The 27,169-nt window shown below is 53.7% G+C and overlaps 1 protein-coding gene across 2 annotated transcripts; it reads right to left on the bottom strand.

The window, feature by feature from the left end:
- Window positions 1-44: 44 nt before the first annotated feature.
- MORN1 (MORN repeat containing 1) lies at window positions 45-27,145 on the bottom strand. Of its 2 annotated transcripts, XM_055306831.1 has the most exons (10): window positions 26,856-27,145; window positions 25,725-25,796; window positions 23,685-23,783; window positions 23,000-23,110; window positions 21,319-21,409; window positions 20,692-20,779; window positions 11,697-11,793; window positions 9,876-9,986; window positions 1,524-1,647; window positions 45-1,100 (listed from the first exon to the last, which is right to left on the bottom strand). In XM_055306831.1, the coding sequence occupies exons 1-10, from the start codon at window positions 26,929-26,931 to the stop codon at window positions 923-925; spliced, it is 1,047 nt and encodes a 348-aa protein (XP_055162806.1). In that variant the 5' UTR covers window positions 26,932-27,145; the 3' UTR covers window positions 45-922. The 2 variants fall into 2 exon arrangements, with proteins under 2 accessions (XP_055162806.1, XP_055162807.1); XM_055306832.1 differs by lacking the exons at window positions 45-1,100; window positions 1,524-1,647; window positions 9,876-9,986; window positions 11,697-11,793 and adding an exon at window positions 17,630-18,405.
- Window positions 27,146-27,169: the final 24 nt, after the last annotated feature.

Genomic DNA, 27,169 nt, shown 5'->3' with positions numbered 1-27,169 from the left:
GGATGGCACAGGGGGCCATGCAGGAACCCCTGGCTATGCTCAGCTGGGATGCCTCGGGTAATGCCAATGCTCCTCCCATGGGACTGCGACGTATCGGATGGTGTGAGGGCACCTAGGAACCCCAGACACAATGAGATGCAGAGATGAAACTTAGATTCACCTCCTGAGCTCCAGCACTTGGCTTCCAGGCGTAATTCTGGAATAATCCATGGGAAAGCCAGGCCAGCGGCTCCACGGCAGCAAGTTTTCAGACACCAGGAGCCATGTCTCCATGAGGAATCGGAGCCAAATGCACACAGAGATGCTGGACAGTCCCAGAATCAGCCGGAAAACCAGGCAAACCCGCACAGGACTATAGATGGTGGCTGACCTTGGCAGGTGGGGGCCACCGGGGTGGGCTCCTACACTCAGAGGTCCTGTCCACACTGACCACAGACCTCCTGGTGACAGTGACCTTGGTGGGTTTGCCGCGGGCCCAGGCCTCGGCCTGACAGATGCAGAAACAACCCTGAGACCATCAGCCCAGGGCTTCATTCTCCCACCAGCTCCTGGTGTGCAAACTAAACCACTTCCGTTTACGCTGACAGCAATAGACCAGATGAGCTCTGTGGGGGCCCCTGGGAGTGCCTGTGCCCCAGCCCCACCCTGGGCACCGGGTTTGCACCTGAGAGTCCTGGACACTCACGACAGGTAGCTCCCTACCTGTCTGTCAGCCCACAGACACGGTGATTGGCCTTGCAGAGGAGAGGCCTGCTCAGGCCTGCTACCACCTTCCTGGGATGTCCTGTTTCCTCTGGGGTCACTGTGCCTGGGTTCTCCAGGCTCAACTTTATTTTCCTCCTGCCCAGTTCCTGGGGCACTCGCTGTCACCCCACATGCCCCTAAGCACTCATGCCACCCCTCGCCAATCAGCTGGTTAACTCTACTCACCAGGGAGGCCACCGGGGATGTCCCTCTGGCCACGAAAGGTATTTGATGCCAGCGATGGCTCCAGCTCTCCCTTGGGGGGCAGCAGGTCTCCGGCACTTTCCAGGGCAGCTCTGGGCTCCAGGCCCCCAGACTTGGGACTCCACAGAGGATAGGCAATGCACTCAAACCCACTACAAAGGGAATAGGTGGGACTGGGCTTTGGTGGATGCCGAGCTGAAGGGTAGGGACACCTGGCTGAAGGGGACACCGTGGCATAGAGGCCCTTCCTAGGAGGAGAAGGGGCTGAGGCAGGCACTGGGAGGTAAAGTTAGTGGAAGAAGGGTGGGAGCAGGGAGCTGGTCTTGCTCTGGGACCACCTAAAACCCTGCTGCAACCCTAGTCCTCCTGCTCCTGGCTCTTTGCCCAGCCCCCACTGCCTCAGGTGCCTTTGCTTCCTCTCCACAAAATGGAGCTCATGGTGTCTGGCGGTCAGTGCCCTCCGAGTCCTGGCTGGTGTAGAGTGATGTGGAGATGGGTTTGGGTAGAGCAATTCTGGCCCATTCCTCCCTGTCCCCAGTGTCACACATGTATTGTCCAGGGTCATCCATACTCACAACGGCGTCTGGATGGGTGTCTCTTGGCTGTCCTTATTCACTTTGAAGAAGCTGACCTCCGAATAGGCCGGGAGCTGCACGTACCTGACACCAGCTGAGATCTTCAAAACCCGGCCGTCCTCACCTTGGAAAGGGGAGAGAAGCAGGCTGTCTCAAGGAAGGAATAGAATGGGACAAGCACTGGATCTCTCCCTCCCTGGTCCTGGCCTAGACATCTGTAAGGGGCATTGCAGCAGACCTCCCATAGGAGTGATGCTGGCCCAGGCCACAACTACGTTCAACTTGAGCCCCAACCACCTTACTGGCCTCCCCACCCCTCCTGGCCCTTGGCTGAGCCATCCACACTGCCCTGCTGGGGGGTCTGGGCCTCATGGGACCAAGCTGAGCCTCTGGGAGAACCTTTCCTTGTTGGCTGTCCTCAGGACTTCACCTGCTCAGGGGCATGGGGGTTGTCGAGACCAGACACACAGGAGGCTTGTCTCCAGTATGGTCCTGCCTCCAGGGAGCCATCACTACCCATTACCCATCTCCCACCTCGACTCAGGGGGTGGCTCTGTCTCCCTAGTCTACACTCCTGAGGCACTCAGCACAGGGCCTGGTCATGTGGACTCTGGGTGCATTGCAGGACAGCCAACAATGACACTGACCAGTGTCAGTGGAGGTCCATTGTCCAGTCCCTCTGGAAGAGGAGACATGGCAGGTGGGTCCTGCAAACACTTTGACTCAGAAGGAAAGGAGTAGAGAGCCACGGCCCACTGTGGTTTGACCAGCTTCCACTTTTGGTCAAGATGGAGTACCTGCAACCAATCCATGACCCTATTTGAAGAGACCAAAAAAGCAGACAAAATTTAATGATAATATAATGGTTTTCAAGATCCTGGACCTTAGGCAAGGACAGCGGTCCCTGAGAGATGGGGAACCAATGGTGTCGACTCCATAACTGCCCAGGTCACTATCTTAGAGAAGGTGGACTGGGTGGAGGGAGGGGACTAAGCAAGCCCAGGAACCTCCTCAGTGAGGAAATAGCTGGACATCCATGACAACAGGCATACAGCAGGAGTCCTGGAGGCCTGGAGGCAAAGAAAGAGAAGTGCAGGCCCCTCAGGTGCACAGCAGAGCACAGATCAGTGCACGAGTGTGAAGAAATGCCTAGAGGCCAGGGAAAGAGCCACCTGAGAAGGTGGCAGGGGCCTGACCCTGGCAGTTTGGGAGCGGTGCTCACTCCCGTTGGCCACACTGGGCAGGGATCTCAGAAGCTCCCACTTCAAGAGTAGGAATAATGGGCCTCAGACAGAGGTCTCCTCCACACCTAACACATCATAAAGGCAAAACCTGAGAGGATCAGAATGTCTCCAAATAAGCCAACTATGCCCCAGAACAAAGCCCAAGAAGTTTTGGGAACGCAGAAATATCCAGCCCCTAAATGGTAAAATTCTCAATGTCTGGCACCAATCAAAGATCGCCACACAAAGAATGCAGAAAAGTATGGTCCATAATGAGGAGGGAACGTAATCAACTAAAACCAACCTAGAACTGACCCAGATGTTAGAATTAGCAGGAAAGGGCGCTTTTTCAAAGTTTTTATTATAACTGTATTTCACGCATTCAAAACATAGAGACACAGAAGATATAAAAACAAAGTTGAACTTCCAGAAATAAAAACTGTAAAATAAAAATATGCTGCATGTGATCAAGGACAGAATAGATATTGCAGAAAAAAGATTAATGAACTTGAAAACATAGCTATGGAAGGGAAAAAGAAGAAATGAAGGTAAAGAGAGAAGAGGGAGGAAGGGGGAAGGGGAGAAAGAATCCATGAACAGTGGGGAAACTTTGAGCGCCCTAGAACATGGGTAAGGGGGCCCCTAAAAGAGAAGAGGGAGAAGTTGTGATGGAAAAGCTATTTGAAGAAATAAAGGCTGAAAAATCCCCATTTTAAAAAAGATTTATTTATTTATTTATTTATTTATTTGAGGGGGAGAAGGGAGGGAGAGAGAGAGCACATGAGTGGGGAAGGGGTGGAAGGAGGGGCAGAGAGAGAGGAAGAAGGAGAGGATCCCAAGCAGACTCCCTGCTGAATGCAGAGCCCAACATGAGGCTCAATCTCACTACCCAGAGATCAATACCTGAGCCAAAATCAAGAGTCAGATGCTTAACCAACGAAGCCATCCAGGAACCTCTTTCCTTTTTTCTTTTTTTTTCTTTTTTTAAGATTTATTTATTTAGAAAAATTCCCAAACTTGATAAAAACTATAAACCCACAGATCTAAGAAGATCAACAGATCCCAGGCACAAGAAACATGAAGAAAACCATACCATGTTGCATCAAAAATAAAACTATTCAAATCAGTGATAAAAAGAAAATCTTAAAAGCAGCTAGAGAAAAAGCATGTTTGTACAGAGAAAACATGGATAAGGAAGACAGCCAACTTCTCACTGGAAACAGTGCAGACAAGAAGACAATGGAAAAGTGCTGCTGTACTGCTGGGAGGTGAACCAGGTGGTTTTTTTTTTTTTTTTTTTTTTTTTTTTGTGAACCAGGATTCTATACCTGGTAAAAAGATGTATGAAAAATGAGATTTCAATATACCACTGTCAATAATTGATAGAACAAGCACAGACAGAAATATCAGCAAGCACATGGTAAACTTGATAGTATCATAAAATCCACCTGATGGATATTTATAGAATATTCTACCCAACAAAAGCAGAAATCATATTCTTCTCAAAGTGCCCATACAACATTTACCAAAATAGAACCAATGCTATGAAAAAAAGTCTCAATACATTGAAACAGACTGAAGAAATACAATGTGTGACTCTTAACCACAGGGACTAAGTTAGAAGTTAATTGCAGAAAGATCTCTGGAGGGATGTCTGGGTGGCTCAGTGGTTTGGTTGAGCATTTGCCTCTGGGTCAGGTCATGCATGATCCTGGGGTTCTGGGATGGAGTACCAAACTGGGCTCCCCACAGGGAGCCTGCTCCTCCCTCTGTCTATCTCTCTGCCTCTCTGCCCCTCTCATAAATAAATAAATAAATAAATAAATAAATAAATAAATAAATAAAATCTTTAAAAAAATCTCCAGGATGCAGCTAAAGCAGTACTAAGGGTGTTAATTAATAGCAATAAACTCTTGTATTAGTAAAGAAAGGTGTGAAAGAAATGGCATTGGTTTCCATCTTAAAAACTAAAACAAAACAAAACAACAACAACAACAACAAACAAATTAAACCCAAAGTAAGCAGAAGCAAGGAAATAATAAGACCATAATAGGAATTAATGGAACAGAAAACAGACAATAGAGAAATCAATAAAGCCAAAAGTTGATTATTTATCAATGAAACTGATAACCTGTAGCCAGACTAGTCAGGCAAAATGGAAAAGAAGACATCAATAACCCACAGTAAGAACAAAAGAGGTGATATCAGTGCATTAAAAGGAGAATGAGGGAATATTATGAACAAACTTATTACAATAAATCTGACAGCTTAGATGAAATGAACGAATATTCCTTCAAAGATACAAAACATGGGATGCCTGGGTGGCTCAGTGGTTGGGTGGCTGCCTTTGGCTCAGGTCATGATCTCAGGGTCCTGGAATCGAGTCCCATGTCAGGCTCCCCACAGGGAGCCTGCTTCTCCCTCTGCCTATGTCTCTGCCTCTCTGTGTCTTTCATGAATAAATAAAATCTTTAAAAACACACAAAGATACAAAACACTGAGGTTTACTTAAGAAGAAATAGATAACTGAAATAACCTTATATTCATTAAAGAAGTTGAGTAGGTAGTTATAAGTCTGCACAAAGAAACTGCAGGCCTCAATGGCCTAATATTTCTAATATTTCTACCAAATATTTAAGAAAGAAATAATACTAATTCAACAGATTCTTCCAGAAAACTGAAGCATGAGGTCAACATTACTCTGATACCAAAACCAGACTAAGACATTATAAAAAAAAATTGGGGGGCACCTGGCTGGCTCAGTAGGTAGGTCATGTGATTCTTAATCTTGGGGTTAAAAGTTTGAGCCTCATGTTGGGTGTAGAGATTACCTAAAAATAAAATTTTTATTTTTTTATTTTTATTTTTTTAAAGATTTTATTTATTTATTCATATGAGAGACACAGAGAGAGAGAGGTGGAGACACAGGCAGAGGGAGAAGCAGGCTCCATGCAGGGAGCCCAATGCAGGACTCAATCCTAGATCTCTGGGATCACACCCTGGGCTGAAGGCAGATGCTCAACCGCTGAGCCACCCCAGTGTCCCAAAAATAAAATTTTTAAAAAGAAAAAAAATTAAGACCAATATCCTTCATGGAGAGATATGCAAAAACTCTAAACAAAATTTTAGCAAATGGAATGCCCAGATAATTCAATGGAGCAAATCACAGCCTTTCAACAAATGACACTGGGACAACTGGACATTCACATGCAAAAGAGAATGCAGTTGGCCCCTGCCTCACACCATACACAAAGGTTAACTCCAAATGGATCATAGTTGTAAATGTAAGAGCTAAAAATATAAAATTCTTAGAAGAAAATAAAATTTTCAGGACTCTGAAAGAGGCAGTCTTCTTGGATATGAAACCAACAGCACAAGCAACAAAAGAAAATAAGTGAATTGCACTTCCCCAAATTGAAAACTTTTGTGTTCAAAGGACACGACCAAGAAACTGTAAGGCAATTCACAAAATGGGAAAAAACATTTGCAAAGCAGGTATTTCATAAGAGGATTTACAACCAGAGCATATAAAGAACTCTAAATAACTCACAATAAAAAAAAGTTACTCATTTTTTTAAGTGGGCAAAGAGCTGAATAGATATGTCTCCAAAGAAGATATACAAATGGTCAACAAATACATAAAAAGATGCTCAATATCTTACTTGTTTGGGGAATGCAAATCAAAGCATAATGAAATGTCACTTCATACCCAGTAGGATGGCTAGAATAAAAAAGACTCATGGTAACAAATGCTGGCAAAGATGTTGATCAACCAGAGACTTCCAATGGGAATGTAAAATATTGCAAATGAAAGAAAGAAACACATTCAGACTGGAAGGGAAGAAGAAAAATCAGATATTTTTGCAGATGACATGATTCTTTATACAGAAAAATCCTAAGAAATTCTCAGCAAAACTAGCAGAGCTAGCAAATGAGTTCAGCAAGGTCAAAGGATATAAGATCAATATTTAAAAATTGACTCTAGCTTAGAAATTTCTGAAATAAAGGTAAGGAAACAATTCCTCTCATAATAGCATAAAAAGAGGGATCCCTGGGTGGCGCAGCGGTTTGGCGCCTGCCTTTGGCCCAGGGCGCGATCCTGGAGACCCGGGATCGAATCCCACGTCGGGCTCCCGGTGCATGGAGCCTGCTTCTCCCTCTGCCTGTGTCTCTGCCTCTCTCTCTCTCTGTGTGTGTGACTATCATAAATAAATAAAAATTAAAAAAAAAAAGCATAAAAAGAATAAATATTACACATTTATTAGTGAACAAATTATAGTTGTTATAACCTAACTACCAATAAGTTATCATTTATTAATAAGTTTAACAAAAGAAGTGCAACACTTGCACACATAATTAGAAAACATTGGTGAGAGAAAGAAAAGATATGGATAAATGGGGAGGTGTCCCATGTTCATGGATTGGAAGATACGGTGCTATTAATGGCAGCTGTTCCTGGTCATAGTCAAAGCAATCCTTAACAAAATCCCAGCAGGCTTTTAAATTTTTTTTTTTAATAGCAAAACCTGACAAGCTGATCCTAAAAAAATTATATAAATTCGAAGTTCCCAGAATAGCCAAAACAATCTTGGAAAAGAAAGCAAAATTGGGGATGCCTGGGTGCCTCAGAGGTTGAGCATTTGCCTTTAGCTCAGGGTGTGATTCTGGAGTTCTGGGATCAAGTCCCACATCGGGCTTCCTGCATGGAGCCTGCTTCTCCCTCTGCCTATGACACTGCCTCTCTCCCTGTCTCTCATGAATAAATAAATAAAATCTTAAAAAGGGAAGCAGAATTGGAGGAGCCTCTAATTTTCAAACTCACAATGGAAGATGGTATGGTGGCAGTGCAGGGACAGACACGGGGGTCAAAGCCCTCAGTCTTATAGTGAAGAGGCTGTTGACTGAGTCACCAAGGCAATTCAGTGGGGGAGAGGACAGTCTTTTCGGCACATGATGCTGGGATGATTGGACATCTCCATGAGAAAAGATGAATTTAGAATTTTATCTTACCCACAAAAATTAACTATGAATGGATTGCAGAAACGCAAGAGCAAAACTTTTAGCAGAAAACAGGAGAATGTCTTTGTGTACATGCATCAAGCTAATCATTCCTACATGTTACCAAAATTATGACCCATAAAAGAAAGAATTGACAAATTTTGATCAAAATAAAAAAACCTCTGCACTTCAGAAGGTAGCATTAAGAAAATGATGAGAAGAAAGTCGCCTGGGTAACTCCATTAGTTAGGTGTCCAATTCTTGATTTCAGCTCAGGTCATGATCTTGGGATCGTGGGATTGAGTCCTGAGTTGGGCTCCTTGCTGAGCAGAGAGTCTGATTGAGATTCTCATTCTCCTTTTCCCTCTGTCCCTCCCCCTGCGCTCTCTCTCTCAAATCAATTAGTCTATCAGTTTTTTATTTTATTTTTTTTCAAAGATTTATTTATTTATTTATGATAGAGAGAGAGAGAGAAGCAGAGACACAGGAGGAGGGAGAAGCAGGCTCCACGCCAGGAGCCCGACATGGGACTCGATCCCGGGACTCCAGGATCGCACCCTGGGCCAAAGGCAGGCACTAAACCACTGAGCCACCCAGGGATCCCCAGTCTATCAGTTTTTAAAAAAATATTCAAAGAAAACGACAAGATGAGCCACAGCTCAAAGTATTTGCCAATATGTATCTGATAAAGGACTAGTATCCAGAATACATAAGGAACTTGTATAACTGAAAAACAGTAACAGCCTAATTTAAAAAAAATGGGCAGCAGAGTTGGATAAACATTTTTCTAGAGAAGACACACACGTGGTTAATAAACACACGAAGAGCTACTCCACACTGTCTGTGGTGAGGGGAGTGTGACTCAGAACCTCAGTGGGATGCCCTCGATGCCCTCAGGGTGGCTGTGGATGTGAGGAAACTGAGCCTCGTGTGGCTGACGGGATTGTAGAGTGGAGTGGCCACTTTGGGAAGCAGTCTGGCAGTTTCTGTGAAAGTTCACACATAAATCTGCCGGATGATCCAGCAGCCCCACTCACCAGGGCATAACTGAGAGACAAAAAATGGAGGCCGCACAAGACACGCACTGAACGTTCCCAGCTGCCCAAAGTGTAAGAACTCAGAGGTGCACCAACAGACAAGCAGGGGGACCGGCGCAGACATGGTCAGTGAAGCGCCTCAGCTAAGGATACCAGTCAGGGACACAGAGCCAGAATCTCTGCATGGTGGGACTGCACTCACCCCACGAGCCCACAGCAGGCAAATCCATGGAGAGGGGTGGGGGGACTGGGGCTGTGGGCAGGAAGGAGTGGCATTTCTGTGGTGAAGGGAATGGTCTCAGAACCATGATGCTGCTTGTCCAACTCGGTAAATTTACTGAAAATCACAGAATCACTTAATACATGAGGATTTTGAGCGGTATAAGTGACACCACAATAAGTTGTTAAAATAAACCAATTGTGACTGTCTTTGGTCCGTGCCGCTCATCGTGGCTTGTTAGAGCTGGCTAAACTCAGGTGAACTAATGGACATTAAGAATCCCAGGCAGGCGTTTATTACTGGCCCTGGCACAGTGACCACCCAGGGGCCGATGGTCGTACTTGGGGTCGTACTTAGGTTGTACCTGCTGCCCTGGCAGGGCACCTCCCTCTGCACCGGGTGTTCGGCTCATGAGTGGGAAGGGCTCTGGGAGGTTAGCCAGTTCACCCTCTGCATCACCTCCCGGCTGATATGATTCCTCAAGCAGCAACCAAATCTACTGGAGACCTGTCCTTCCCTGATTACCTATGGAGGACAACAGGGACTTGCCTCTCACCAGGCTGAGTGACTGGTGCCCTACAGATGCACCAGTGGTACTGAAGAGCCACCCATCCTCCTGTGAGAGGTGCAATGGCTCCAGGCTCATGCACGCATGTTGCACATTTGCACGTGCACATGCATAGGAAGCACATGGTTGCTCCCGCCAGCTGGAGGCCTCACATGCCTGCTGCCTCTCTGCCAAGGCCCTAGTGACGAGGACCTCTGAACATAGTTATCACGGGTGTCCCCATACAAGGAACCACATCTGTAACCCTGAGAACCTGAGGCCTGTTGATCTTTCTGAAAACTCAGTCGCTGTCCTGGAGATGCTTACCTTTGGCCACTTCACCATTATCCTGCCGGAGCTGAACACTCAGTGTGAAGGAAGACCCCTGAGCCACGTCCATCACCTCTGGACCTGTAATCACGATTCTCTTGGCTTGTGCTGGAGAGAGCAGAGCAGAGGGCAGCACAGGTGACCCGTGGGGCCCCTGCCTGCGTGACCCCCATGTGGGCCCTCCCACACCTGTGTGGTTCCAGGGCTCTGCAGGAGAGGAACTGTGAGTCCCAGCACGAGCCACCTCACCAAGTGACTCAGGCAGTCACTAAGATAAGACTGTGACCCCAGCCTGAGGGTCAGTGTGACTTCTAAGCAACTTATTACAGAACTGGTCATATTAAAGAGACTTCAGAGGTCCACCACATGTTGAAGGGCGGTGAGCAACTGGCTTGTCAGCATTCGGGTTCGCACACCCTCTGGTTGGTTGGGACTCCTTGCATTGGAGTCAATGGCTCCATGTGTGCTAGATGCGGTGCTGCAGCCACCTGCTGGGGAGCAGGACTGGCGAGGGCTCGTCCACCCACAGGCTGGACCTGCGGGGCATCCTCTGGGGTCTGAGCAGCTGGAGATGATGTTCGCAGTGTCTGCTTCCCCTGTATCCCTGATGTCCCCAAGGGCAATGACCTCTGGCACAGCACAAGGTCTAGGATGTTTAAAACCAATCACTGTGAAAAGCCTGATCAAGGACATGCCAGCTAGGAGGGAGCACACACAGGCGTGCCTGCAGGGCGACAGGTGCCGGCGGCTTCATGGAGACAGGGGGCTGGAGGGTGTCAGTTCATATGGGCGCAGCCCAGCCCTGTTCTGGGGGGACCTCCCGACACCCAGCAGGGCGAGGCCAGAGCCCACCCCAGCTGTCCTAGGCTTTCCCAGCGTTTGCTGAGACTCTGTTGTAGGGAAGCAAGGCCACGTCTCATGCCCATTGCCTGAGTCTTTCACACCCAGGGATTCGAACACTCCTAATTTGGGGTGGGGTGGGATCTGGGTCTCTTCCCAAGGTGAAGTTACTAAGGTGCTCCTGGTGGAGCCTGCCTGAGGCTGGGGGGGTGGGGACAGGGAGGGATCCAGGAGTCCCTCAAGGAGACTCCACCTGACCCTGGAGCTGAGGCATCTCCCAGGCAAGGTACTCTAGGGACCTCCCTGAGGTGCACGCCTGGTTGGCTCTGAGTGAGCAGCAGCACCCAGACTTGTGACCCCTAGTGGCACCTCTGTTCTAGAGTCTAATAGGAGGCTACCTGATGGGGCAACAGAGGGAAGGGCAGGTGGCCCCCAGGAAGGGCAGGTGGCCTACGCTCCCGTCACAGTGCAGAGAGCTCAGGGAGGGGAGCTAGATGGGGTGCCATCTAGCTGCTGGTGGGGGACCCTCTGAGGCTGGCATGTCCTGCTCACAGCAGAGCTGCTGGCCTCTGAGGCCCAGCTGGGACCTCTGCTGGTCACAAACCTTTAAAAAAATTTTTAAAATTATTTTATTTAAAAAAATATTTTAAAAGATTTTTAATTTATTCATTTGAAAGAGAGAGACCATGAGTGGGAAGAGGCAGAGGGAGAGGGAGCAGCTGACTGCGCTGAGCAGGGAGCCCAACAACGAGGCTCCATCTCAGGACCCTGAGATCGTGAATTGAGCCCATCACAAGCACTTATCAAACCTGATTGGAATGTGTTTTTCCTAAAGGGGCTGAGGTTTTAGATCCCACTTCAGCACCCCCCAACACCTCCTGATCTAACATCCCCATGCAAGTGCCTGATGCCACTGGAGAGACCCCACAGATGACCCAGCAAGGTCAAGGGGGAGGCAGGGGTGGGAGAGGCACCTACCCACTGGGTGACCATTGATCCACATCCCGCGGTAGATGGCCCCGGAGCAGTGGGTCATATTGCCTAGGCCACTGAAGACGTCACTGTGCCACTGTCCCTGTGGAGAGAGCCATGTGGACCCAGAGCCCACAGGGGACACTTGAGGCGCTGGGGAGGCCCACGGGGGTCTGCGCACAATTTCAGGGGCAGGGAATCACAGCGTACTGCCCTACATGACAGTTGCTCTGCAATCGAACTGTAAGATGCCGGAGTTTGGGGACAAGGTACATAGATAAAATGCAAACAAAACACGGGCTCAAAACAGGTGCTTTCAGCACAAAAATCCTCCCAGCAGAGATTGCATCTGTGCGGGTAGGGACCCCGCAGTGGCAAGGCCCATCAAAGGGACCTTGGTGTTCACGAAGCACCCGTGAGGGGATGCTGGTGGCTGCGCACCCTGCTCTGCCGCCCCCACAGAAAGCCTCGCTTTCTGAACCCCATGGTGGGGAAACCACGTGCAAGAGCGGTAAACGTCACGATCCTAACAGTATTTTATTTGCCTATGAATTACTCCTGTTGGAAGAAAAATAAGCCAGAAGCACATTTGCTTCTATGCACCTGTCTATGGGAGCTAATTGGGCTCCCATGTCCTGTCCCTGCCGTCATTGTGGGCCAGGCCATTGGTGCCCACAGGTGCTGGGGGGGCCAGGGCAGCCGAGACCGGTGCTGGCTCTCTCAGGCCCTTCAGAAGGGGTGCCGCTGGGGCCCATGGAGTGCAGGGACAGCCCCTGAAGGCTGCAGCCCTGCAGAACTCATGCCCCAAGCTCAGAGTCACTGAGAGCCGGGGCTGCAGAGCCAGGTCATGTTGAGGGGTGGAGGGGGACATCCCTGTCAGACCCCATCACAGCTGGCCTGTGGGCCAGGGCACTGGACAACTGGCAGCCGGCAGGAGAGGCTGGGCTGCAGCTGGGGTCCACGTGGGCAGGGGCAGGCTATCTCCCCGTCCCGGGAAAGGCTGGGCCATACTGCAGCCACCACACAGCCTTGCCCCTCCCACCCCAAAGCCCAGAGAGGCGCAGGGCCAACAGTGCGTGTTCTCCTGAGGCTGCATCTGGCTGTGTCCCCTGGATGTGCACTGCCATGCGCGGCTGATGTCATGTCCTCTAGGACGTGGCTCATGTGTGCAGGAAATGGGGTCAGACCAAAGTGGAGGCGAGACCCCCAGGCATCAGGGCAGAGGGGGGACCCTCACCAGACAGTGTGCCCCGCTCTATCACCCTGGACTCAGGTGGGAGCCCACCTGGCAGCCACAGAGTGGCCAGCTGACCACCTCTGAGCAGCAGCAGCGGGTGCCTGGGCCCTACCACCAGGCAGGTACATGCACAGGGATGTGTGTGCATGAGTTTCTGTGTATGTGTGTATGTGCACCTGTGCACCCGTGAGCCTATGTGAGGCGGGGCAGCGGTGCCCTCTCACCATGATGGGCAAGGTGCATTGGGTGGGAGACAGCAGTAGGAGGGTCCTACATAGGCTACTAGCTATGGGTCAAGGCGGGGGCAGCCCTGGGAGGACAGAGGGTTGCCCCAGAGACCCCCGTTACTCTATCTGCTTGCTGGGAGGCAGAAAATGAGGCTTGGAAGTGAAGAAGTCACTGGCATGGCTTGCTTGCCGGGAACTTTCCCTCACAACACCATCCTCCATGGTGAGATTTCAACTCAGGCCACAGGACTCCCAGCCCAACAAATGCAAACCCCACAGGAGCCGAACTAAATCCACTGCCCCCAACACCCACCTTGCCCTCTGCTTAGAAACCACTGGGCTCAGTCCCCGGGCCACCATCAACAGGTGGTACAGTGAGATGTGGTCAGGATCCAAAGGAGGCCCAGACAGGGGCAGGGGCAGGGGCCCCAGGGGATGGCTGTGCCTCATAGAGAGTGAAGCCTTCACATGGGGCCCCCTGCCTTTCCCAGCCCCCTAGCTCCAGCTGCCCTCCACCCTCTGCCTTCCCAGCGGCAAGAGCTGCAGTCCTGTGCCCATGATCTGGGAAGCCGGCCACCTGCCCACACATTCCAGTCTTCACTCCTGTCCCTATGTAGGTGTGCCGGGGTCTCTCCATCCTGCGGGGAGCCCGGCCACGCGTTCATATGCTCTCCCAGGTGGGAGGCTAGGATTCAAGAAGCTGGAAATTGGCTCTGGAATTCATTCTGCATGGAGTGCCGGCTCAGCCCTGCACCTCCCTTGTCGGCTCTCTACCATGCGGCTCCAGACTCTCCAGCCAGATGGAGTGAAACCCTGCGGTACTTCCTAGTGGTTGTTGCTTCCCCATCCTTGGGGGCATCTGGGGCTCCTGGAGCCAGGAGTCCCAGGTCCCACAGATGGACGCTAATCATCAACGCTCCCGGGCTCCCTCAGGACCACTCAGAGGCTGACATCAGCATTGCCTGAAAAGCTCTCCAAACCGAGAGATGGCTGCAGGGCCCGTCCCCCATGTTGGCCCTCACTCTAGCTGCTGCTGCCACTAGAATGGCCACCTCTCATCTCCACTCTCCCTCTTGTCTGCCCAGCCCCCTGCAAAGGCACAGACTTGGGTCACCCCAGGAAAGAGTGGATGCACGGGTCATTCCACACTGGAGCTTCAGGGACAGCTTGTGGGCACAGAGTGAAGCCTGCTAAGTGGCTGTAAATGTGCCGTGGGGCCATGGCACCCCTGCACCCACGCAGTGCACTATCAACGTGTTTTCCCTGGTCATTTCAAATCAGGCGACCTGTCCTCGCGCTGCTGGAACCTCTGGGGAGCCTCTATTCACAGCTTTAATGCAGAACTTACCCAGGACAAAAATGCTCCAGTGCATAATGTACCTCACCCAGCAGCCAGGAATCTTTTCTAATTAATGGTATAAATCATACCTTTGAAAATTCTGCCCTTTCTCAGCTGACTTGCACCCAAAAGCATCTCACGGAGGTGGCTGGGGGTGGGGTGGGGGCGCATTCCATTGGAGTGGGCTCCCTCTGCTATCCCTGCCCCTGCCTGCCCAGGGGAGGGCTCATGCACCGCAGGTGTGATGCGGAGAGCAGGGATGGGGCCTGTGTCCACATCACAAAGACTGGCGGGACAGAGTCCAATTCTTAGGGAGCCATCCTGCGGGATGATGGTGAGGTGCACCTGTCACCCTGCAGGTGCTGGGGTGCCCCCAGGACTCAGGGGATGCAGCAGACTCTGCGGCTAGGCCTGCTTCTGAGTGCCCAAAGCTCCCAGGATAGTTGGGCCGCTGGGATGAGAGACCCCTTGAGTGCTCTGCCCACCACAAATGGGTGGGAATAAATTGTGATAACTATTTGACTTTCTTCTCATTTTAGGGAGCTTCTCCAACTGCGTGCCACCCTCCCCCCATGCCCTCTGGTGCTCCCAGGCAGACAAACACTTTCCAGCCTGGTACACCGGTCACTTCCTGCCTCCAGCCCTCCCCGGGCACCAGGGTTTGACTGGCCAGGAAGGCCCAAGGGCCTGACTCTTTCGTGTCTGCCTCAGATGATATTCACAGCCTCCCCATCATTGCCAAATCTTGGAGTCGGAGCAGGTGAGGTCACAAACTTGTAGACCAGGTGGGGTGGCCTGGGGTCTGGTCACGAGGACATGGGGACCTGGATCCCCCTCTTGGGGGGTGGCCTGCAGAGGTGGCAGTGGCCACACAGGCTCATGTGTCAGTGGCATGGGTGTGCATCCTGCTCATCAGCCTCCCAAACAATAGTGGGGTCATGGGGGGTCAGTGTCTGACCTCCATGACCCTGGTTGTAAATTCCTCAGATTTCAAAGTGTGAACTGGGGCGCTCGCTGCCTTTCCATGACTGTTTCTGATGTCTGTTGACATATGAACCCCATGAGGATGTGGAGCCTGGCACTGGTTCCCGCGATGGCTCGGCAGTCTAGCCCTACCCCCACACATGCTTGAACGGGCCCAGAGGCTTCTATGGTCCTTGTGTGCAGTGCACCTCATTCCTGGACTGGGAAGGGTGGTGTGAGGACATAAAGGCCCCTGGTGTTCCTGAAGACACACAGGTAAGGACAACGGAAGCTGGGAGCCGTCAGCAGGTGAAGACGCACATAAGGCCAGCCACCTGCTCCATGTGGCAAGCAGGTGTACCAACCAGCAGGCCTCCCTCTGGGAAAGCCAACACAAAGAACACAGCCAATGTGCATGGAGCAGCCCCAGGGACAGCCCGGAAGCCAGCAGCTTCTAGCGGGGACCACACGACAGCCATGCAGGAATGGTGTGCTGTGCAAACAAGCACCGAAGTTCACCAACAGCTTGGGTATGTGGCATGTCTCCACATGCAGGGATTCCTGAGTGCTGCCCCAGCCCGTGGGGGTCACCGTGCTGTGGCCATGTCCTGGGAGGAGCTGCTGGGCTTGCCCACCCCCAAGTCCCGTGGAGACGGAGGTAGCACGGAAGGTCAGCAAGTGCAAGCTGGGGGCCCTGAAGTAACCCGCACAGACCCTCAGGGAGTAGCAGGGGCAGGAGATGCTCTCTTCAGAGTGAGCGACTTACAACCACCAGCCCCCTCCTGACCTGTGGCTCCTGTCAGGAGAGAGAGAGAAGCCATGCTGGCTTTGAGACACACTGTTTTATGTCTGGAGGGGAGACGCTGTAATATTTTTAAGAGTGGATTTTTTCTAGGACTAATTTTTAAAAGGCTCATTACAGCGGCCTGCATCTGGGAGTACTGGTGATGGGCAGCAGGGACAGTGTGGTAGAGGCACCCCTGCCACTGGGAAGGAGACTTTTCTGCACAGGAGTCTTGGTCCCCTGCCCTATGGGGCCCTACAGCACCCACCTCTCTTGGGACTCCTCCTCCCTCAGGTCTGGCAAGTTCTGTCAGACTCAGCTGATGTAGGACATGGTTGAGGGACAGCTCGTGTTGAGGGGGTGCCCAGAGCAGCTTTCTGGACATCTCGGGGTTGAAGAGGGTGGGAGTCTACACTCCCAGGGAGGAAATGAAGAAATGCAGGAATCCTGCTACACCTGCTGGCACAAGGATGTTTCTGAGTCCCAGCGCATGTGGTGAAGCCAGCGCTCCCCAGGTGAGAGCAGCTGTGAATGCCGGCGGTCCAGCCAAGGGATACATGGGGAAGGAGGGTGAGGCCGCGCAGGAGCCCAGCAAGCACGGAGGGAGGCTGCATCCCCGACAGTAGCCACTCTTGTGAATGGTATCAGAACATGCAGGGACAACTGTTTTCAAGAGCAGGAAAGGACAAGTGCAGGCGAGGGTGTGGATGGATCGGAACCCTGTGCGCAGCTCCAGGAAGAAAAATGGTGCAGCCGCCAGGGCAGGCGGTGTGGAGCTCCCCAGAAATCAAGCAGGGCACTGCCATGTGGTCCAAAAGGTCCTCTCCTGGATCAACACCCTGAAGACCGGGATGCAGGGCTGAGAGCTGTGTGCTTACCCACGGTCACGGCAGCATTGCTCACAGGAGCCAAGTGGGGGAGGCAACCCAGGTGTCCATCACTGGATGGATGGGTGTGCAGAACAGGGTCCCTCCCGACGACGGAACATGGTCCAGCCTTAGAAACAAAGGAGCACAATGAACCTCAGGGAGTTCATGCTCCTGAAATAAGCCTGTCCCCAAGGACGGGTCCCGAAGGGCTCCCTGCAGTGCAGTCCCCAGGGGGTCAGATCCCTCGAGACAGGAAGTGGCAGGTTGGGTGCCAGGAGCCGGGGGGCTCCTAGAGAGTCCGTCTGGGAGGATGGAAAGTTCTGGAGACAGGGTGGTGATGGGCACACAACAGCGTCCATGTGCTTCACACCTCTGAACTGTATGCTTGGCAGTTACAGCCATAAATTTTGTTAGGTGTATTTTACGATACAGGTGTTTTCCAAAGGCCGACTGTTTGCCTAGTGAGAGCGTGGGGAACGGCCGCGCCCTCCTGGGAGATGCGCCTGGGAGTCGTGCCCCGCTCCCTCCAGCGGCGCCCGGTCTATGGGTGACTCTTGATGACCGGAGGTCGGAGGTCAGGTGAGAGGTGTCCCCACAGTGTGGAGAGGCCTGCACCTTCCCCATGGGCCAGGCCTGGCAACAGACTGTGTGCCAAGTGTCCCTGGTGGCCCTGGACCGCATGTTGGCAGCGGCGAGCGCGTGCGTCTGAGGTCACTATGTGGCTGCAGCCTGACCCCACTGCTCTCCCGGGCATGGCCCTTCTCCCTGTCCATCTGCACAGGCCTCTGGAAGCCGGTTTCAACAGCGGCTGGAGGGCAGAGGAATGCCACGAGGGACCCAGCACCGGCCCTCTGTCCAGGACCCAGGAGCCACTCAGGACTGCAGGTGAGGTGGCTGCTTGCATCCTTGCCATCTTGTGTGGCCAGGGGCTGCCCACACAGCAGTCCCCCAGCAGTGCTCTGAGCTGCAAGTGGCAGGCTGGTTGTCCAAGGTCCTGGGGCACAAGGTTCTGGAAGGTTGGGATGCTGCCAGGCAAATGGGAATGCAGGCAGATGCAAGTCTGCATCCTGGGGAGATGCGGCTGAAGACCAAGCTTCCATGCTCACTCATGTGGGAGGTGCCCCATGTTGAGGACACGCATCCCTTGAGGGCGTGTGGAGGGTCCCAAGGTCTGCAGGCTGGGATGGTGCAGCCCGTGACACTGAGTTTTGGTGTCGCTCTGTGAAGAAGCAGCTTGGCCTTGGAGAGCTGCAGCTCCAGTCGGTTCCTTCTGCAACCCTGCTCCCAGTGGTCAAGCTGGAGCAAAATGTCTCCTTAGTGGGAGAAACCCCTGCAAGGCCTGACTGGGCCACACTGCTGGTGGGCCTGGGCTGCCCCCTGGTGGACTGCTGGGCAGGTGATGGGCGCCACGGGTGGGCCAGGGGTGTGGAAGGCTGCTGCCCTAGTCCTGTCCCCCCCAGCTGACCCATGATTTGCAGAGAAGGCCTGTGGGGTGTGTGTGTGGGGGCAGCCACACCCCTCGGTGAGGCCCTGCAGGCGGCGGGGGGCGGGGGGGCGGGGCGGGCAGAGGGCCAGACAAGCCCCCGGAGCAGGGCAGAGCTGGGGGCTCCAAGCAACGAGATGCTCCCTCCGCTTGCCCTGTCTGGCCGAGGGGACCCACCTAGGGCCAAGGTCATGCCAGTTGCTTCTTAATCTCACTTGGGCTCTGGCTGGAGCTCCCTCCTCCACGATGTGGGGGCACTCTGGGGCTGAGGACAGAGCCTGGTGCCCACGGTATGAAGCCTCATGGCTGAATTCTCACAGTTCTGGTGGTGCGCACCGGGAACTTGCCTATGTCCACCCCAGCCCCTGGAGCTGTGGCTGTGCACGTTTGTGGGGATGACTCCAGGTGTGGGGGGATGGCAGTGGGAGCCTGTGGGAGCCTGTGCTGTCCCTACAGGCTGCACAGATGTCCCCTCAAAGAGATGCACCCCCTTGAGCTTATGTTGGACGCCAGGCCTTGCCGACTGCCCTGACCCGGCCTGGGTGTTGTCTTACACAAGCTGAGCTTGTTTTATGAGCAGGGAAGGCAGCTGTTTGGGGCTTTCAATGCTCTAGCTGGCATCTGAGCAGGCCGGGGCAGACACTTGCGGCTCTCCACCAGCTGCCCCCAGCCGCTCTGTCTCAACAAGGTGGCCAGTGATCAATCAGTTTATCGCTTTTCACCCTCCCTCACTGGGTCTGTGCTGCAGGAGCTGGACCCCTCATGGTCTCCACTGGTACCCACTGCGCCGCTCGCCAGCAGTAGGCCCTGCGTGAACAGCCGTGCGCAGCAGCATCTGGGCCTGTGGCCCGATTTGGTGGATGCGTCACAGCCACCAAGGCGAGGTCACCACACGCCATGATTCTCCATCCCCAATGAGCCCTGCTGCATGGGCAGGGGCCCCAGACCTATCTCTGGGGGCGTTTCCAGGGCCACCTGTGCGTTTGCTGCTGCTGCATTTCTGCTTTTACCCCTTTGAACACATCACCACCTTTCCCCAGCTACGCATTTCCACGGTGACAGACTGGTGTAGTTCCTGCCTCCTGGTGGGATTCTGCTCCAGGCACTGCCACCTTCTGATGCTCAAGTCCAAAACCCAGAAGTCACCCTCGCTTCTCCTCTTGCCTTCGCCTCAACATCCAACCTGCCAGCAAGGCTGGCTTCTCCACCTCTGAGCCACTCCAATGTTGTTCTCTGAACTCTCACCTCTCCTGACACGGCAGTGCCTTCCCAACAAGAGCTGGAAGGACCTCTCAGACACTGAGACCGGACTGCCGCTTCTTTGCAGGGCCTCCCGGGCCCTCCTGGAGCCCTTGGCTGGCCATGCCGGCTCCTCCTGCTGCCCTTCCTACCCTGCCCTCGCTCCTCGGTGGTGGTGGGGGCTCTTGTCATCATTTACAGTGGTGGTGGGGGCTCTTGTTATCACTTAGGCCTCGGCTCAAAGAATGACACCCGAGAGAGGATGGCTGGACCTGTGGCCACCCCGCTGCCTGAAGAACCAATGGGGTTACTTGTCACTCCAGCCACCAACTAGCCGAGGCAGGAGCCAGCACTTCACGAGACCCACATCTCTGGCTCCTGCTCCATCGGCTCCTGGCTGGGCACGTGGCCAGTGTCTGACGAGAAAAATGAATGATGGATGCTGGGATCCCAGTAGTGGCTTTGGATCTGCCTGGACTCTTCCCAACTCCCGTGAGACTCAAGGGTAGTGCCTGCTGCAAGGAGGAGTGGGTGTCCTCACCCACTTTCCTGTGTTATCAGGGCGGGCATTTCTCATCAAAAGCTCTTCACCAGCCCTGAGGGCATCCTCAAGCGCCCGAGAAATGTCACCCCATTCCCACAGGTGATAGCACAGCTTGCGGGCACCTCAGGAGCCAGACGGATAAGGTGTGAGCTGGGGCCCTTCCCTCCCTTCCTCATCATGGAAGTGGGGTGTGCCACCCCCTCCTCCCCGTTCCTTGGGTGGAGGAGTAGTACTGACATGCAGCACGAGGACGCCCAGGTGGCACAAGTACCCCAGCAGGGCCCCCGAGCCCAGTGTCCTGCCACGTTCCCAGTACCTCATAGGTGGAGCCGTCAGCACGGCAGAGCACCCCATGCCCCTGACGCCGGTCCTGGACCCAGTTGCCTTCATACTTGTCACCATTCCTGGGGACACAAACATGGGCTGCTCTCAGACCGGGGAGAGCCAGGTGGTGGCGCTGACTCAGACCCACTCCTCCGACCCGGGCTCAGCATGTGCCACCCGGACGGAGGCAAAAATAGGCCCCGAGCAGATGGCTTAAGCTCCTGTCTTGCCAGGGCCCACGGTGGAGGGGCAGGAGGCCTTGGTGCTCGGTGGGGAGTGATGGCAGCCGGCCCCTGGCCCCCGCTCGCCTGGCCCCCAGGTGTGTAAGACTTGGACAGGCTACTGGAGAAGAGCAGTAGGTATGTACCTGCACATTGCCATGGCGGCATGAAGAGGTGGCCCACTGTGTCCTGCAGTGCCTGAGAGCCTCTGTCTCTCCTGCGTGGACCCTGCATGCCACCCTCCTGCCACTCAAGCTTCCAGGAGGTATTTACTAGGGGGAGTCAAGGTTTTCTCTACCAGACACCTTAATAACCAATGTCAATAATTAAGAAAGTGTGGAATCCCGAATCTTGAAGACATGCTGAGGCCAGGACAGACCGTGGGATGGCATACTCACTGGAAGACCATGTGCCCTTGGCCATGCCGCCTGTTGTCATGGAATGACCCCCAGTAGGCTTGTCCGTCCGGATCCACCAGATGCCCATGTCCTAGGGAGGGAGCCCAGGGCACTGAGTGTCACCTCCTGCATCTTCTGGGGGGGGGGGGAGAGACCCTGCTTCCCTGAGGCGGCTTTGTAAGCTCCCCCACCCAGAGGGTGGCAGTAGGTTTGGAAGAAAGCTGGGGTGAGCGCGGTTCCAGGAATCAGGTTGCCCTCCGAGGCCAGGGCTTCCCAGGCAGGCATGGCACTGGTGACCCCCATGCCAGGATGCCAGGGGAAGGTCCCCCAGGCCCTAGCATCTGAGGCTGGCATGCCTGCCATCTAGCTTGGCCATCAAGGGTGTACAGGTAAGTCTACAGGAAACCTGCATCTCACAGAGGCCCAGTGCTGGGCCTCCAGTGACAACTCAGAGGCCCTGGGTCTAAAGGCCAGAGGCCAGGGGTACCTGGGGGGCTCAGCTGGTTGAAGGTCTGACTCTTGGTTTGGGCTCAGGTCATGGTCTCAGGGTTGTGAGATCCAGCTATGCATCAAGCTCCATGCTTGGCAGGGAGTCTGCTTGGGATTCTCTCTCTTGCTCTCCCTCTGCCCCTCCTCCTGCTTGTACACCTCTCTCTCTAAAATAAACAAGTAAAAAAAAAAAAAAGTAAAAAAAAAAAAAAGTAAATCTAAAAAAAAAAAAAAAAAAGAGGGGATCCCTGGCTCAACAGTTTAGCGCCTGCCTTCAGCCCAGGGTGTGATCCTGGAGACCCGGGATTGAGTTCCACGTTGGGCTCCCTGCACGGAGCCTGCTTCTCCCTCTGCCTGTGTCTCTGCCTCTCTCTCTCTCTCTCTCTGTCTCTCTCATGAATAAAAAATAAAATCTTAAAAAAAAAAGAAAAGAAAAGAAAAGAAAACAAAGACCAGAGGACACATTCATGAGAAGAGGGCTTCACTGTGTGGTTCAGGACAGCCAGAAACACAAGCATATCCTCCCACATGAGTGGACCCTGGAAAGGCATCGTTGGACCTCGTGGCCGCTTGGCTTGCTTCTGGATGTTGGTCTTCAGAACAGTGAGCATTTCGGTTTTTGGGCTGCCAGGGATGCATAGGCTGCAGGATGCTTCCCTAACCCCCAGGGCAGAGTCTGCAGTCCTCCAAGTGTGGCCTCCTGACCGGCTTTATCCAGCAACATGTCCTCAGGGGACTTACAGCTTCTCACCCCGCAGGAGCTCCAAGCCCATCAGCCCTGCTCAAGTATCTGCAACCTCCACTGTAGGGGTGACCCCATGTGAGGCCAGAAGCTTTGCCCAGCCGAGCTGGGGAGACTGCTGACCTCCAGAGTTGTGGGTAAATAATAAAATGGCAGTTGTTCTGAGCTGCTAGATTTTAACCACAGCAGTGGTGAACTGATGCATGACCTGTGGTCACAGCCACAGTGGCAGGGTCCCCAGGCCACAGCTCCACCCAGAACAAGGAGTGGTTGTGGGGGCAGGGAACAAAGCACTCCCCATCTGACTGGTGGACGTCAGCCTCCCTAGGCAGGCACAGATTTCCGAGCCCCGCCAGGTGCCCCAGGTCAGACCTTGGGGAGGGGTGCTGGGGCCCAGGGCTCCCCATGAAGTGCCCTGCCACACTCAGCAAGTTCTTGTAGGCATCACACCTTCTCTGGCGCCGTGGGAGAGCTCCCCTTCGTAATGTCCTCCAGCTTTGTACTTCATGATGCCGTGTCCTTGAGGCTCTCCCAAAACAAACTGTCCAGAATAGGTGTTCCCTGGTGCAGAAGAGGAGCAGGGGGCATGTTCAGGGTTAGTGCTGCTACCTGTGTCCCCTGTGGGCTGACAATTAAACCCCTCCTGCCCTGTTCAATGGTGGCAGCGAGTACTGTGTCAGAACAGGTGAAGGGTATCTCTTTATCTCCTATTTACCTTGACTAATGAGAGAAAACAGGATCACGTGGGTTTGGTCCTGCCCTCCTGGCTCCTGCAGGGGTGGCAATGCCCTCTGCTCATAGTGGGTGGGTGCAGACCCCCGTCCTATGACGACCCTCTCTGTGGCATCTAGGTGCCCAAGGGCAAAGGTCTCTCTGGGTCAGAGTCTGGGGGGTGGGCCTTCTGTCCATGGAGAAACAGCCCCTATGTTGGCCTGGGGAGGTCTGTGAATGGTCACCCCTGCCCTAGGCTAGCACGCTGCTGACAGGGTACCTTATGGAAACCAGGATGCACTTCCCAGATAGAGAGGTGCCTTCTGCATCCGCAAGCCAGGGACAACTTACAGCAAAGATGGTTTACAAGAAAGGAGCTGACACCCGTCCCCATTGCTCACCTGCACCTGTTCCCACTGCTCACCTGATGAGGCCCAGAGCCGGCAGCCTTCCCCTGTGATCTCCCCGTCTACAAACTCGCCTTCATAATAACTCCCGTCTTTAAATAGCAGCTTCCCCCAACCTGTGGAAAGAAATCATGACGTGAGGTCAGACCAGAGTCAGAGAAACCCCTCGTGTCCATGTGTGGTGGGACTCGTTTCTCAGCGGAAAGAGCTGGGCTTTGGAGTTCTCAGGTCTGTGTGTGGTTCTGCTGTGTGTCCCACACCTGCTCTCTGCAAACTCACCCACATGCATGTTCATCAAGAGAAACATTCTTGAAACAGGATTATCTCAGCCAGGATGACAGCGGGGCCATCAAAGTACAGGGAGAGCCCAGCCCAACCTCTTCAGAGGGGACTCTACGGTCACCTGGCCTCCATCAGCACCAGGGCCGAAGGAAACGGCATCTGTGGGCACTCAAGAAAACATTTAAAAAGGGGGAACCAGGGGCAGCCCGGGTGGCTGAGTGATTTAGTGCTGCCTTCAGCCCAGGGTGTGATCCTGGAGATCTGGGATCGAGTCCCACGTCGGGCTTCCTGCATGGAGCCTGCTTCTCCCTCTGTGTCTCTCATAGATAAATTCTTAAAAAAAAAAAAAAAATGCGGGGGGGCGGGGACCACTCTGTCCAGGCCAGGCTCTGGCAAGCATCTCAGACATGAGGCTCCATGCCTGGCTCAGAGAAGGAGAAGCAGAGATTTCAGACACAAGCGAGAAACATCTATGTGACAACAAGACAAGTCAAAAGGTTAAAAATACAGAAAAATACTGGCAGCCAGCAGACACAAAAAGAGCTCACATAAGAAAATGCTGAAAGACCAATTCTCCAGGAGAAAAGCGGGCAGAGGACGCACACGGGCAGAACTGCAAATAGACACTTTCTCTCCCATGATACTGAGATTTTCTACAAAAGTAATCTCTTTTTAAAAAGGTTTTTTAGGGATCCCTGGGTGGCGCAGCGGTTTGGCGCCTGCCTTTGACCCAGGGCGCGATCCTGGAGACCCGGGATTGAATCCCACATCGGGTTCTGGTGCATGGAGCCTGCTTCTCCCTCTGCCTGTGTCTCTGCCTCTCTCTCTCTCTCTCTCTCATAAATAAATAAAAAAAAAATTTTTTTAAAAAAAAGGTTTTTTAAGTTCAATTTAGGTAACATAGACTGTGTTTTAGTTTCTGGGGTAGAATTTAGTGATTCATCAGTTGCACGTAACATCTGGTGCTCATCCCATCAGAGGCCATGCTCAGTGCCTGTCCCCCAGGGGCCCCATCCCCCACCCGCTTCCCTCCAGTGACCCTCAGTGTGTTTCCTATGATTAAGAGTCTCCCATGGTTTGCCTCCCTTTCTTTTTCATCTTATTTTAGCTTTCCGTCCCTTCCCCTGCATTCATCTGTTGTTTCTTAAATTCTACATATGAGTGAAATCATGTGGTATTTGTCTTTCTCTGATTGAGTTATTTCACTAGTATAATACCCTCTAGTTCCATCCACGACTTTACAAATGGTAAGATTTCAATCTTTTTCATGGCTAAGTAGAATTCTGGTGATAGACCACCTCTTCTCTATCCACTCATCTGTGGATGAATATCTGGGATCTTCCACAGTTTGGCTCTTGTTGACATTGCTGCTGTAAACACTGGGGTGCAGGTGCCCCTTGGAATCGTTATGTTTGTATCTTTCTGATAAATACAAAAGTGGGTAATATCTTACTCATCAAACATAAACCATAAAAGCAATTTTCACTTTGGCAAAGACAGACTAACACTCAGGCACTCAGGGGAGGATTTCTAAGTTGAGGCTTCCCCTGCCCAGGGTGCCCCAGAGCCCAGGAGAAGGCCACTGACCAGGGGTCTTGCAGGGCTGTCAGCCACAGGCAGCCTGGGATGTGCTGCATTGTGAGCTGCAAGGCTCACTACAGGGAATGGCCTTTGGTGGGCACCAGTGAGAGGAGGTATGGGGGCCCAGGCTCCCCGAGGACATGGGCTGTTGGTGCAAGGGGCAGCTGTGGGAACAGGCCAGAGACAGTTCTCACCGTGTTTCTTTCCTCCTTTCCATTCTCCTTCATATCGAAAGAAAGAGTTCGGGTACACGTAGACACCATACCCTGAATGTTGAAAAGATGGATGGTGAGCACATGGTGCCACAGGTGACCTGGCTGACGACTGGGCACCGAGTGGGGATTACAGGATGTGTGAGCCCAGACACTGGGAGGGGGTGCAGGATGCAGGCGACCGGGCACTGAGGGGGGAGGATGCAAGATACAGGAGCCTGGGTACTGGAAAGGGGTGTGAGATGCAGGAGCCCGGGAACTGAAGAGGGGCACTGGGGAATGTGAGATGCGGGAACCAGGCACTGAGTGGGGGGTAGTACAAGATGAGGGACCCCAGGCACTGGGGGGGGGTGCAAGATGCAGGAGCCCAGACACTAAGGGGGAGGCACGGGTGTGTGTGCGTGTGCAGGATGCTTGAGCCCGGGCACTGGGAGGGGCCACTAGATACGGGAACCCAGGCACTGCAGGGTGGTGAGGGATGCAGGAGCCTGGGCACTGAGTGGGGTGTGCAAGATGCGGGAGCCCGGGCATTGAGGGGGGTGCAGGATGCTTGAGCTGGGGCACTGGGAGGGGATGCGGGATGTGGGAGCCCGGGGAACTGAGAGGGGTACGGGATGCGTGAGCCCGGGCACTGGGGAGGGGTACTGGGGGCTGCAGGATGCGAGACCCCGGACACTGGGGGGGGGAGGGGGTGCGGGATGCGGGAGCCCGGGGCCCCGAGAGGCCGCGGCGTGAAGAGGGGCGGCAGTTGCGGAGTGCAGGCGAGGGGAAGGAGTCAGCCCTGGGGTCCCTCCGCAGGCATTGAGCTGCGGCGTCGGGTCCCCTCCGCACAAAGTCCACGCCTGCAACGGCCAGCCCCGGCGGTTCCCGGGAAGGCGGGCCCCCTCCCCACCAGCCCGTGTCCGCGGCGGGACGTGGACAGCGTGGTCGCCAGACTCCCGTATCGTCCACGGAGAGGCTGGGGCTCCCCCCCCCTCCGGACACGATCGTGTGGATCTACGAGCAGCGCCCGCCGCTCCTCCCAGAGCCCTCGGGGACTGCCGGGGTGCTCGAGGCCCGTCTCCCCCCGCCCCCATCGCGGACGGAGACCCGGCCCCCGCCTGCAGCCATTACCGTCCCGCGGCGGCCTCCTCCGCGGGTCCCGGGACGACCGACTGGAGCTCGGGTTCCCTCCGCCCGCGGCTGCCATCTTGCCGCTTCGCGTTTCCTTAGCAACCAGCAAAGCTCTCCTCCATTGGCTGGTGGGTCAGTCCCCGGGCGGTAGCAATCTCGGGACTGGAGTTCTGCCGGCCCGGAGCCCGAAGACACAAGGACGCATGCGCAGCACGGCGCGTTTCCGCCGCTGACGTCCCTTCCGTCGAGGGGACCGCCCCGCCAACGGCCCGGACACCTGCACCGGAAGCGGAAATGGTTGGAGGCTCCTAGCT

This window comes from Nyctereutes procyonoides, unplaced genomic scaffold, assembly GCF_905146905.1.
Source record: "Nyctereutes procyonoides isolate TBG_1078 unplaced genomic scaffold, NYPRO_anot_genome, whole genome shotgun sequence".
Classification (NCBI taxonomy): domain Eukaryota; kingdom Metazoa; phylum Chordata; class Mammalia; order Carnivora; family Canidae; genus Nyctereutes; species Nyctereutes procyonoides.
Note: the sequence above shows the minus strand (reverse complement) of the source record. Positions and strands in the feature narration are given on the sequence as shown.

Bases quoted from the DNA above. Each gene is read 5' to 3' on its own strand.
- MORN1 (XM_055306831.1), bottom strand. From the start codon at position 26,931: ATGGCAGCCGCGGGCGGAGGGAACCCGAGCTCCAGTCGGTCGTCCCGG. The intron at 23,111-23,684 runs GTGAGCAGTGGG...CTTCTGCACCAG, and splicing joins CCGGCTCTGGGCCTCATCAG to GGAACACCTATTCTGGACAG. The intron at 21,410-22,999 runs GTGTGATGCCTA...CTCCCTCCCTAG, and splicing joins CTCCCACGGCGCCAGAGAAG to GACATGGGCATCTGGTGGAT.